At 43.2% G+C, this 13,407-nt stretch overlaps 1 protein-coding gene across 2 annotated transcripts in view; it reads left to right on the top strand.

The window, feature by feature from the left end:
• The window catches only part of CRHR2 (corticotropin releasing hormone receptor 2), a 325,375-nt gene extending 312,917 nt beyond the window's left edge, over positions 1-12,458 (top strand). For both annotated transcript variants that reach the window (XM_040431314.1, XM_040431315.1), the window contains 3 exons: positions 2,780-2,915; positions 3,038-3,079; positions 9,191-12,458. In XM_040431314.1, the coding sequence (XP_040287248.1) occupies positions 2,780-2,915; positions 3,038-3,079; positions 9,191-9,331 (319 nt within the window). In that variant the 3' untranslated portion in view covers positions 9,332-12,458. The remainder of the gene's footprint in view (positions 1-2,779; positions 2,916-3,037; positions 3,080-9,190) is intronic.
• The last annotated feature ends 949 nt before the right edge of the window (positions 12,459-13,407 follow it).

The following is a 13,407-nucleotide window of genomic DNA, read 5'->3' as shown; positions in this document are numbered from 1 at the left end:
CACATTACACAAGTCTGGAATGGTGGTCTAAAAAAGGTGCAGAAGCCTCAGCTTCAATATTTGTCAATAGAAGGGTCGTCTCGAGTTTACAAAAAAGATTGGAAACAGGTGATTTGGAGCGATGAGACCAAATTCAATAGACTGGGCTCTGATGGGTGCAAATGGGTCTGGAAAAAACAAGGGAAAAGGGGGCTAATGGATTGAGAAATTGAAGGAACTGTCAAGGTAACTGGAGGAAGCCTGATGATGATATTGGGTTGTTTCCCAGCCAAAGGTGTTGGATACTTGACCAGGATCGATGGTGGTCTCAATGCTGAGCTCTATGTGAGTATCCTACATGATGAGTTACTTCATACTTGAGTACTGTTGGTATGAAAAAGAGGACATAGTGTTCCAGCAGGACAACCACCTGAAGCTTACTTCGAGATTGGTGAAGAAATGGGACAATGAAGTAGAGGTGCTGGATTTGCCCCACAGTCCCCAGAACCCAATCGAACACCTGTGGGTGGAGTTGAGGAAATAATCTGTATTCGTACCCAAGTGAGTCGACCAGTATGCACCAACATTGGGAATGTGTAGAAGAGACCTGGGAACCGATTTCGGTCAGAATCTGATCGAGAGCATGCCCAGAAAGATTCAGGCAGTGCTGAAAGCCAAAGGTGGATTTACAAATGTAAATGTAGAATTTTAGGAGCAAAACCGTAACAATGCAGCTACATGAGAAGAATCTGCAGAACTAATCATATGCTAAATAGCTGCAAGTGCAATTTATGTATGAGATAGCCAAGATGATTGTCTATAAAATGATGGGAGTCTCACGTATTGAGCCTGAAAGTCAAAAGTTTCTAAACATTGTTACACTTTTGCTTGTCATTGTATATACAGCCATGACCTCTGGATAGGTCATCAATATGAGATCATGGGGGTCCGACACCCGGGCGCCCCCACCAATCAGCTGGTTTGAGCAGAGGACAGAGCCGGAGGCAGAAGTACACTGTGTAGACTAGAGGCTGGTCCAGGGTACTGCAGCTCAGCTCCCATTCAAGTGAACACCAATGCCAGAAACTGTACAGTGCACGGAACCTTCCATCCACTGCCAGAAGCAGCTGATCAGCGGGCATGCCGGGAGTCGGTCCACCAATCTCACGTTGATGACCAATCCTGAGGATAAACCTCCTTTAATTAAATCATTGTTTCATGTACTACTAGGAGGTGATTTGTCATATGATTTGCTGCAGTTTCAACGACATTTCTGCAACAAATCCGCCCCATGTAATGTGAACAGGGGTCCTCTCTGAGACACCGGCCTGAAATCTACTGTTACAGTCTCTCTGTAAGGATGTGGGGCAAGGGACCTTAAATATATCACTCTGCTATGTTGTAAGTTGTATAATTACTGCAACATCTCACTTTGGTCAGATTATGGCCGCAAAGGATAAGATGATAAAAGTGTACATTGGAGCTGTCTATCAGAGGAATACTAATAACCTATTTAGTTTGCAAAGTTGGAAAATAGCTAATTTATGGGCTGTTTTGGACCCTTACAAGTGTGATAGCAAACGGAATATGCAGGTTGGACACTGCACTTAGCAAAATACTTATTGCATCACACTCTCCCTGTGTAAGAGGAGGAGGTTCCTCTAGAAGCAGGGAGTGAGCAGACGGAGGCTGTGCTTGGTGCTGCTGGAAAGCACAAGGGATCATCTCTGCCAAATCTGGAAGGGAATGGACCGCCTCATGGTGGAGACTGGCGACAGCACGAAGGGGACGTTTGCAGCGACCACCCCAGGAGTGTCGTGTCTGTAGGATCCAGTTCTGGAGTGGACCAGGAAATAAGAAAAAGCATCAAGAACCTGCTCAAGGAACTGTATGTGCAGCTTTGCTGCGTCACATTGCACCACACTGTTGAAGTAGCATTTGGACATACAATAAGTACAGTTACATTGCGGTGTACGGGCTGCAAGCTAATGCATAGCCCTAAGGGACTCATACGCTGACACCTTCCTATCTCACTGGCTGGCCGTAGGGTGTTATATGCTGTGAGCTGGAGTAAAGATTAAAGTTACAAGAGACAGACATCATTTCCCTGTGGATTACAAATAGTATTGCGCAATACTTAGGGTGCACCCCAATGAGAACCTCGTCCAGGAACATACAAGTGCAGCTAGGCTGCTTAATGGACTTTGGGGAAAACATCGCATTTACTGTTTTATTGTTAGACAGTGTTACAGTAACTGTTGGTTTATTCTGTTACCAATCTGTTTTATATATTCTCAGCTTCTTGTTCTCTATATTGTTCAGTAAACTCAACTGCTGGGAAAGAACCGATGTCTGTGTCTGTGTGGCATGGTGTACCCTCTGTACCTGTGGGCCCAGCCCTCGGCCTTCTTTCATCTCATTCAATTTGCAGTAATTAATCTCTAAGCCTGAACTTGCCTGTTAAAACCTAGAAACAATCTGCAGTAACTAGCGCACAAGGTCTGAAATCTCCTCTGGGAACCACAGAGACGTATGCCTCAGATCTCCCGCAACAAACTCAAAAACACTTCGCCTGAAATTCCCTGTTGAAGAGGACACGTCCCCTCTCCCGATATGCCTGTTTTAGTAAAGACTTGCATTCCCCATGTAATAACAATTCTGGAGCCTGCGATTCTTCTATTATACCTACTGGAAGTTTTTGACTGAATTGCCAGCAGTTTGCAATAATGGTCCACCTGGGTGTTACCAGATGTGGGGGGTGTCCCTGCACAGTTTTTGAAGACGTCTTCTTCTCTTGCAGGAAAGCTGTGAAGGCCACTCTGGTCTTACTCCCTCTCCTGGGAATTACATACATGCTGTTCTTCATGAACCCCGGGGAAGACAACGTCTCTCAGATAGTGTTCATTTATTTTAATTCCTTCCTTCAGTCTTTTCAGGTAAGTAATTCTACGAGAAACTGCAGTTGGTAGATACAAACAGAAGATTTGGGAGAAAAAAATGCTCCCTCTGTATATTGCATAGAAACCAGGCTAAAGCAGTTTTCTTGCGTTTCTTACAGGGTTTCTTTGTATCAGTGTTTTACTGCTTCTTGAACGGAGAGGTAAGTGGTCTTGGCCTGATTTTTTTGCATTAAATTAGATCGTGAAAACTGGGGCATCCACCAGTAACAATGTGTTGCCTTGCTCGCCTACCATATTCCATGTATAATACTGGTGTCTTCTTACACTATGTGGCAGAGGGGCCCCGGATGTGAATGCTACCTCTGCACCCTCTATAGCAGAGACATGACTGATTATAAAGCAGTTGCCCCCAGCTTTGGCATGGACCAGCCAGCGGACAGTGAGCTACCGATTCCCCGTATTTCCTTTTATGCCACTTCCACCACCTATAAATTTGTAAAGACGTTAAATTACTAAAGTGACAAAAAGAAAGTGAGACATATTACAACAATTTAATTACAGAAAGAATTTTCTAAATGTGGATCTTTTTTTTTAATGAGGTTCCCCTTTAAGGGATGGGTGCCCTTTTAAATCCATGAGCCGCGCTGTAGACTGACAGACACAGAACAGTTTTTTTTTTATGTTTTATTGATTGAGACTCTGAGAACAGATTTCATCTTGTTTCTTTGTCTCACAATCATTTTCTGGTCTAAAATTTCTTAATTGTTTGACACCCGGATAACTGTCCCCAAAGAATAAATCTCCTTTTAATCAATAATATATCAGCGGAGGCCGAGGTTTCAGTTCTCCTGTTTCTCCTCGCGCCTTTGTTGCTCCGGTCAGTGTCAATTAAAATTCAGAAATTAAGTTATTAAAGTTTAGCAGAGAATTCATACATTTTTTGCTACTTTCATGGCTTCTAGGTTCTTGAGTCCTGGGATTCTCGTAGGGACAAGTGATTAAGGCAACATGCACACGAACGTTGTTTGTTTCCATGTCCGTTCCGTTTTTTTTTAGCGGATATGATGCGGACCCATTTATTTCGATGGGTCCGAAAAAAAATGCGGACAGCACACCGTGTACTATCCGCATCCGTGTCCGTTCCATAGCCCTGCAAAAAAAATAGAACATGTCCTATTCTTGTCCGTTTTAGGCATTGTTACAATGGATCCGCAAAAAAAAACTGGATGGCATACTGATGTCATCCATTTTTTTTTTTGCGGATCCGCAATTTGCAGACCGCAAAACACATACGATTGTGTGCATGTAGCAAAAGGCTAAAAAAAAAAAACTGATGACGTTCCGTATGGCATCTGTTTTTTTGCAGATCCGTTTTTTTGTGCGGATCCATTGTAATATTGCCTATCCTTGTCCACAAACTAGAAAAAAATAGGACATGCACTATTTTTTTTTTGCGGGGCAACGGAACGGACATCCTATCCGCAAAAAAAACGGAACGGACACGGAAACAAACAACTTTCGTTTGCATGTAACCTAAAACTGTGACTTTTAAAGAGGAAGAAAACACAAAAACTCTTCACTTACCCTATTAAATAATAATAATTAAAAAAGATAACTTAAAGGCTTTTCATTTTATTTTATGGGTATTTCTCATGTTTCTGTGCTCTGCAGCAGCCTGGTGATCAGCTCTGTGATCAGACTGTAAATATGGCAGCTCTCTCTTTCCACCTACATAGCAAGAAGTCCCAGCGCTGTGCCAGACATCATCAGCTGTTTGACCCAATTTCTTGTCTCCAAAAGTGAAGGAAACCCCCACAAATCCTCTGCCGACAGTGTGTCAGCCACCTGTAGTGTTACTCTCTGTGACTGATATTCTATTTACACACCAGTTATTAGGATTGTTTAAAAAGAAAATTATGCAAAATGTGAAGTAGTTTGAAAACATTGTCTTTTTCTAGCTCCTCAGAGAGGAGCATAGTAGCAGGTCTAAGGTCAAAGTGGCACCTAGCGAAACTCGTAGGACTAGTGCCAGGGGAATATTAGACAGGGGGGGTTTAGGTCCCTGTGACGGCCGGGGTCACTTTTATAAGGGTGCCCCAACTATGCCGTATGTAGATTAGTTTGGAGCACTCAGTTCATAGGGTGAAACTAGACCTCAATAACTTTTTAGTAATTCCTCCATTCTGAGTTGACAGCAGCCACTATAGTCCCCCAATATCAGTAACAGACGCTACCTGTTCCTCACAATCAGTGCTAGCCAGCTATAATATACATTTCAGCCAGTCACAGTGCCATATAAAAGTCAGGCTAATCCCATAACAGCACTAGCCAGCTGCCACTCTGTTGTGACAATTCCAGTCATCCACAGTGCCCTCATAACAGTGCCAGCCATTCACTGTGCCCTCGTAACAGTGCCAGCCATTCACTGTGCCCTCATAACAGTGCCAGCCATTCACTGTGCCCTCATAACAGTGCCAACCATCCACAGTGCTCTCATAACAGTGCCAGCCATCCACAGTGCTTTCATAACAGTGCCAGCCATTCACTGTGCCCTCATAACAGTGCCAGCCATTCACTGTGCCCTCATAACAGTGCCAGCCATACACAGTGCCCTCATAACAGTGCCAGCCATACACAGTGCCCTCATAACAGTGCCAGCCATACACAGTGCTCTCATAACAGTGCCAGCCATCCACAGTGCTCTCATAACAGTGCCAGCCATCCACAGTGCCAAGCAGCTCCCATGCCCCTGCCATCCAGAATGACTCATAACAGTCCTATTCAGCCAAGAAAGTGCCAGCAAACCCTAGTGACCACATACCAGTGCCAGCCAACCATAGCACTTCCATAACAGTACCAGCCAGCCATAGCAATGCCCTAACGTTGCCAGCCAACAACAGCTATCCCATAAATTGCCAACCAACCATAGCAATCCCATAACAGTGCCAACCAACAATACCACTCCCATAACAGTGCCAGACAACAATACCAATCCCATAACACTGCCAACAAACCATTGCAATCCCATAACAGTGCCAGCCAACAACAGCACTCCCATAACAGTACGATCCAACCATAGCAATCCCATAACAATTCCAGCCAACAATAGCAATCCTATAACAGCGCCATCCAATAGCAATCCCATAACAGTACCATCCAACCATAGCAATCCCATAACAGTGTCATCCAATAGCAATCCCATAACAATTCCAGCCAACAATAACAATCCCATAACAGCGCCATCCAATAGCAATCCCATAACAGTACCAGCTAACAATAGCAATCCCATAACAGTGCCAGACAATAGCAATCCCATAACAGTGCTAGCCAACAATAGCACTCCCATAACAGTACCAGCCAGCCATAGCAATGCCCTAACAGTTCCAGCCAACAATAGCAATCCCATAAAGTGCCAGCCAACAATAGCAATCCTATAACATTGGCAGCCAACAATCCCAATCCCATAATAGTGCCAGCCAACCATAGCAATGCCCTAACAGTGCCAGCCAACAACAGCACTCCCATAACAGTACCAGCCATCCAATAGCAATCCCATAACAGTTCCAGCCAACAATAGCAATCCCTTAACCGTACCAGCTAACAATAGCAATCCCATAACAGTGCCAGCCAACAATAGCAATCCCATAACAGTTCCAGCCAACCATAGCAATGCCCTGACAATTCCAGCCAACAATAGCAATGCCCTAACAGTGCCAACCAACCATAGCAATCCCATAACAGTGCCAGCCAACAATAACAATCCCATAACAGTGCCAGCCAACAATAACAATCCCATAACAGCGCCATCCAATAGCAATTCCATAACAGTACCAGCCAGCCAATAGCAATCCCATAACAGTGCCAACCAACCATAGCAATCCCATAACAGTGCCAACAATAGCAATCCCATAACAGTGCCATCCAATAGCAATCCCATAACAGTGCCAACCAACCATAGCAATCCCATAACAGTGCCAACAATAACAATCCCATAACAAAAAAAAAAAAGCAAGAGAGTGATACGTTGTGGTAGCAGCAGGTAAAGACGTGAGCGGCCCCCTCCCCCGCTGCCCCTTAGCTGTGATCACACGATAAACACAGGGCGGATTCGGTTTTTCATCCTAAACATCAACTTGATTGCAGATTTACACTTATCTCAAACCCGAGAAACGCGTTCGGTGGAAATACTGGATTTATCTCGGCCCTTGTGTCCACGGAAAAATTAACTGCAATATTCAGATGTAATTAGAGTATTTCTAGTTCATTAGTAAATCCATGTATTATTAATAAGCCCTGATTATTAGCTGCCGACAAGAAAACAGACGATTAGTGTCCAGTCGGGAACCTGTGTGATACTGTCTGCTGTATCTAAGCCTATCATGTGTGATACTGTCTGCTGATCTGCTGTATCTAAGCCTATCATGTGTGTGTGATACTGTCTGCTGAGCTGTGTATCTAAGTCTATCATTTATTATGCTGCCTGCTGAGCTATGTATCTAAGCCTAGCATATGTGATACTGTCTGCTGAGCTATGTATCTAATCACATCATGTGTGATACACTCTACTGAGGTGTGTATCTAATCCTATCATGTGTGATACTGTCTACTGAGCTGTGTATCTAATCCTATCATGTGTGATACTGTCTGCTGAGCTGTGTATCTAATCCTATCTTGTATGATACAGTCTGCTGAGCTGTGTATCTAATCCTATCATGTGTGATACAGTCTGCTGAGCTGTGTATCTAATCCTATCCTGTGTGATACTGTCTGCTGATCTGTGTATCTAATCATATCCTGTGTGATACTGCCTGTTGAGCTGTGTATCTAATCCTATATTGTGTGATACTGTCTGCTGAGCTTTGTATCCAATCCTATCATGTGTGATACTGTCTGCTGAGCTGTGTATCTAATGCTATCATGTGTGATACTGTCTGCTGAGCTGTGTATCCAATCCTATCATGTGTGATACTGTCTGCTGAGCTGTGTATCCAATCCTATCCTGTGTGATACTGACTGCAGAGCTGTGTATCTAATCCTATCATGTGTGATACTGTGTGCTGAGCTATGTATCTAATCTTATCCTGTGTGATACTGCCTGCTGAGCTGTGTATCTAATCCTATCCTGTGTGATACTGTGTGCTGAGCTATGTATCTAATCCTATCCTGTGTGATACTGTCTGCTGACCCCCTGTATCTAAGCCTATCATGTGTGATGCTGTTTGCTGAGCTGTGTATCTAATCCTATCCTGTGTGATATGTGTGCTGAGCTGTGTATCTAATCCTGTGTGATACTGCCTGCTGAGCTGCGTATCTAATCCTATCCTGTGTGATACTGTGTGCTGAGCTATGTATCTAATCCTATCCTGTGTGATACTGTCTGCTGACCCCCTGTATCTAAGCCTATCATGTGTGATGCTGTTTGCTGAGCTGTGTATCTAATCCTATCCTGTGTGATACTGTCTGCTGAGCTGTGTATCTAATCCTATCCTGTGTGATATGTGTGCTGAGCTGTGTATCTAATCCTGTGTGATACTGCCTGCTGAGCTGCGTATCTAATCCTATCCTGTGTGATACTGTCTGCTGAGCTGCGTATCTAATCCTATCCTGTGTGATACTGTCTGCTGAACTGTGTATCTAATCATATCCTGTGTGATACTGCCTGTTGAGCTGTGTATCTAATCCTATATTGTGTGATACTGTCTGCTGAGCTTTGTATCCAATCCTATCATGTGTGATACTGTCTGCTGAGCTGTGTATCCAATCCTATCCTGTGTGATACAGTCTGCTGAGCTGTGTATCTAATCCTATCATGTGTGATACTGTGTGCTGAGCTATGTATCTAATCTTATCCTGTGTGATACTGTGTGCTGAGCTATGTATCTAATCCTATCCTGTGTGATACTGTCTGCTGAGCTGCGTATCTAATCCTATCCTGTGTGATACTGTCTGCTGAGCTGTGTATCTAATCCTGTGTGATACTGCCTGCTGAGCTGCGTATCTAATCCTATCCTGTGTGATACTGTCTGCTGAGCTGCGTATCTAATCCTATCCTGTGTGATACTGTGTGCTGAGCTGTGTATCTAATCCTATCCTGTGTGATACTGTCTGCTGAGCTGCGTATCTAATCCTATCACGTGTGATACTGTCTGCTGACCCCCTGTATCTAAGCCTATCATGTGTGATGCTGTTTGCTGAGCTGTTGTATCCAATTCTGTCATGTGGGATACTGTCTGCTGAGTTGTGTATCTAAGCCCATCCCATAAATTTTTCCATAATTCATGTCTAAGAGACCCTGTCTGTCGTCTTTCTAGGTTCGATCAGCCGCAAGAAAGAGGTGGCACCGTTGGCAGGACCACCATTCCCTCCGTGTCCGGGTTGCCCGAGCCATGTCCATACCGACCTCGCCTACCAGGATCAGCTTTCACAGCATAAAGCAGACAGCAGCCATCTGAGCACAGGAACGCAGCGGCCTCCAGAAATTTTGTCTCTTTTTGTTTCCTGGCTTCCACTTTTTCTTGTCGGATGGCGGAATTCACCTTTAATGGACTTCAGTGGCCACAACATGGGGGAAAGTCACAGAACAAAGGACATAAACCCGAGTGTAGATGGTGTTGTAAACGCTATAGAAAGCACAAGCGCTGAGGTTCCGGCGTTGAACCGTTTTTATGTAAATCCCAGGAGTAAACCAAATGCTTTGACCGAATTCTCTTTTTGGTCTATTTCATGGGCCGAGGACTGTAGAGTGTGGCAGATAACTGGATATTCAAGGAAAGTGGTGACAAATCAGTTGCCATCAGGAGTCGGGATTGTTGATTGTTTTCTTTGTATATTTGTATTTTGCAAAAAAAAAAAATCTTTTCAATGTTCTTACCAAAAATCATTGAGATAGGATCAGAAATTAAGGAGCTTTCAGTCGTCCTCATCAGCGAAATTGTTAAATATTCTATTCTTACCTTTTTTTCCAGTTTTGTCTATTTTTGGGACAATTGGGTAACAACCAGTATGGCCACCAGAGGCCAAAGGGGTTGTCACGTAGATTTCAATAGACTCCTGAATGGCAAAAATATTCACTAATCTACAGGGTCCTATTATAGGGAAAGCAAAAGGGGCAATTTCCTTGGAGCCTCCTCCAACTTGGACCTTCAGAGAGCCTCCACCATCTGATACCCTCAGAGACTCCACCATGTTAGACCCTCAGAGAACCTTCACTATCTTAGACACTGAGAGAGTCTCCACCATGTTAGACCCTAAGAAAACCTCCATCATGTTAGACCTTCACACAGCCTTCACCATCTTGAAAACTCATGATGAACACAATGATCCGGCCAGGGATTGTCCTGAGTGTGGCCCATTCACAAAAACTAGAGCCAGGATAACCCCACTTTGGTAAATTTGAGGAGCACATGGGTGTAGCTGTAGTAGTTGCACCAAGGGGGCTCCAGGTAGGTAAGTCGGTGGTTAAAGATTTTGCATTGGGTCAGTGTTTAAGTGGGATCCTTATAAACTTTGGAGCATTGGCCAAAATGGTCAGTTTTGACCCTTCGCATATGTAGCCTTCATCCTACATTCTCATCTCTGCATTGCTAGAGGATTTAACAGGAAAAGTTGGGCGACAACCTCTATGGTAGCTTTAATGGTGGCTGTCTTGCTAAGCTATTGCAGAGTAGATTTTCAACTCTTTGCCGTAAGAAGACTATGAACAAGTGATTGTTTTAGGGGAAATGGTCTTTAATAATAAGGGGATTGTTTGTTCTTGTTTCTTTTATTTGCCATAGCATGAGAATCAGTCATCCACTATAGCTGCCTTTAATCTCTTAAAGGATCCAACATATTGCTATTTCTATGTCAAGGTTGTCTCATCTGGCCCCTCGTGGGCGGGATATAGCCAAACCCCCAATTAAATGTTTTATGTGCCATTTTCTACTTTATAGTTCTCTTGGACATGTGATCACTTAGCCAATCACTGGCTGAGGTGAGTCACCACTGCAGCCACTGATTGGCTAAGCATTCACATTTCCTGTGTCTAGCAGCACTAGAAATTAGAAACTGCTGAGGCACAGAGGAAGTTTTGAAACTGCAGCAGCAGGGGATTGTTCAGGTGAGTATATATTTTTTAAGTCATTCTGACCATTTTTCCTTTTTTTTTCCAGCCCACAACCCTTTTAAAGAATGTAGAGTAGAAAGATAGATCATTCTCAATATAGAGCCTAACTCTTCTTGAAGCTCATTGGAAGTGTATTCTGCAGGTTATGTAAGATCAGGTTACCAAGCAAGCACTTGACTTCATGTCTCAATGACGATCTTCGCGGAACAGGTAGTTATACGTTCATAGGATATTCTCTCTGCAGTACATGAGACAAACTGGCCAAGAAGGAAGGTAACTTAAGGTAAAAAAAATATATATGATAAGGGCGAAAGGTGCCAAACAGAAGAGAAAACTGATGTGCTAGTGGAGACACTGTGGGAGACACTGATTCTGGCTTTCAAGTAAAAATTTCTAAAAGTTTAGCTTTTATTGAATACCCAGTAGAGTAGAATGACCATATGCTGATATCTCAGGTGTAGTTGGTCAACGTGGCCACAGACATGAAGGCAGTTCTACCATTGTGTTCCTAAATGTGAAGTGGGAAAGGAAATCATGCCTGGATATCCAGGTTGACCGATTGACCGATACTGAATTGTATCTAAAGTAGTTTTTGAAATTTTATAGAGCTACTTTATAGATCCAGTTCTGAGGGCCTTTGAACTGGGTTTCGATGAGTAGACAAGCACAATGATAGAGTAGTCACGGCTAGATTAAAGCCAAGAAACCATGAGCAAGCTCTCTAGGGTCTCCACCACCTTGAGGACCAAGGAGACCTCAACTACCCATCCAACCTGATAGCCGTTCAGTGATGCAATCCACCTGATAAGAGGTGGACACATGTGTTTGGCCCTCACGTTTAAAGGCATTGGCTTAGCTGTCTACTTTAATAGATTTCGCTTGAGAGGGTCATGTGCATGTGGCATCAATAAGGGATCAAGTGACTTCCAATCTGCCCTTGTGAGTTGTCGTCTTTTGACCAACATATCCAAAAAAGTTGCAAACATTTCTGATTATGACTGGACTATTTTTGAGCATGAGGGTTGTTTGGGGGCCACAAACTCTGTGATATCAGACCAACAATCTGGTATCATGACACTTAGCCCCAAGTAAAACAGAGGCATTAAAGTGCCTTCTACTAGCTGAGTAACAATCATGGGAATACATATCATAGAGGTAGCCCTTGTGGGCATTATGTGGTCTATTAATAGGAGGGTCCCAGGTCAGGTTGACCTCATAATCTGAGCAAAAGTTCTGTGTGAACTGTACAAACATTACATATTTTTTTTATAAATGAAAGAGGAACCAACCTGAGGGTTATGGTCCCTATTCTTCTACAACCAATGGGAATAAAGCATGGCTTGTGCTGGCCCATCTTACCCAAGATTGGGGGTTGTGAGGTGGAAATCTGCCACCTTTGCCTTATTGATCTTCAAGACAAGAACTAAATTTAAAATTTTTGTACCTAGAATTTTCAAGTCAGTAAAAAAAAAAAAGTAAAACGTGAATAAGTAAATAATTGGGAATATGTCAGCAGGGTCGTTGTTGATATGTCCGTTGATAAGAGGTTTTTAATATGTCTTTAGCTCTCCAGCTTTTTTACCTAAAGAAAATGTAAGAAAAAAAGCAAAAAATGTTGATTATTTTGCCAATCTTGTTTTATCGCTGAAACCTGTACAGTGATTGTTTTCTTTATTTATTGACTTTTCTTATTTTTATTGTATGCTCTTGTTGTTGTCATGTTTACTTACAAAAGACCCATAAGGGCTCATGTATCAACCAGTGTACTGGAGACCATCATGGGGCCCTGGAATTGGTGCTTGGGAAGGTTCATTCTTGGCCACAAATTTCCTGTCTAGATCTGACAATCTGGCGGTAGAGTATTTATGGTGAAATGATACGGCGGACAATGGCACCTAAGGCCAGAAGTGTAACATGTAGCCCCTTTGACCCAAAGCCAATTCTAGAAGGTCCTGGCCTAAGATGTGCCATTTATAATACTAGTGTCTCGTTGCCAAGGAGATTGGGTGCTACTGCTCCTTCTGCCCGTGTATCGCTGAGCCTCAGTCTAAGTGGCTAGTCAACGGCCTATAAATTTTGTAAAACCCTGCTGTCCACCCCACTTAGTTTAGGACTAAACACTAAGTAGGTGGCAAGGTCATGGGCAACCTTGCCAACATAAAAAAATACACATTTTTGTGATGGTCAGAAGGTCTCCTGCGACCTTGCTTACCATAGTGAAGTTCTGATGTCAAGTTGACTCATGAGGCAACATGTAGCCTAATATACAAAAAATATGGAGCTCAATATTTATCAATGTATTGCGTAAGTATTGACAAACTTCCCCCCCCCCCCCAAAAAAAAAAGAAATCAAACAATTTCCTTCTAAAGAATGAAGCATGGCTAAGCAGTTCAGACAAATGGTCTCATGACGCCATCAAAAAT

Source organism: Bufo bufo, chromosome 5 (assembly GCF_905171765.1).
Source record: "Bufo bufo chromosome 5, aBufBuf1.1, whole genome shotgun sequence".
NCBI classification, from domain to species: domain Eukaryota; kingdom Metazoa; phylum Chordata; class Amphibia; order Anura; family Bufonidae; genus Bufo; species Bufo bufo.
Note: the sequence above shows the minus strand (reverse complement) of the source record. Positions and strands in the feature narration are given on the sequence as shown.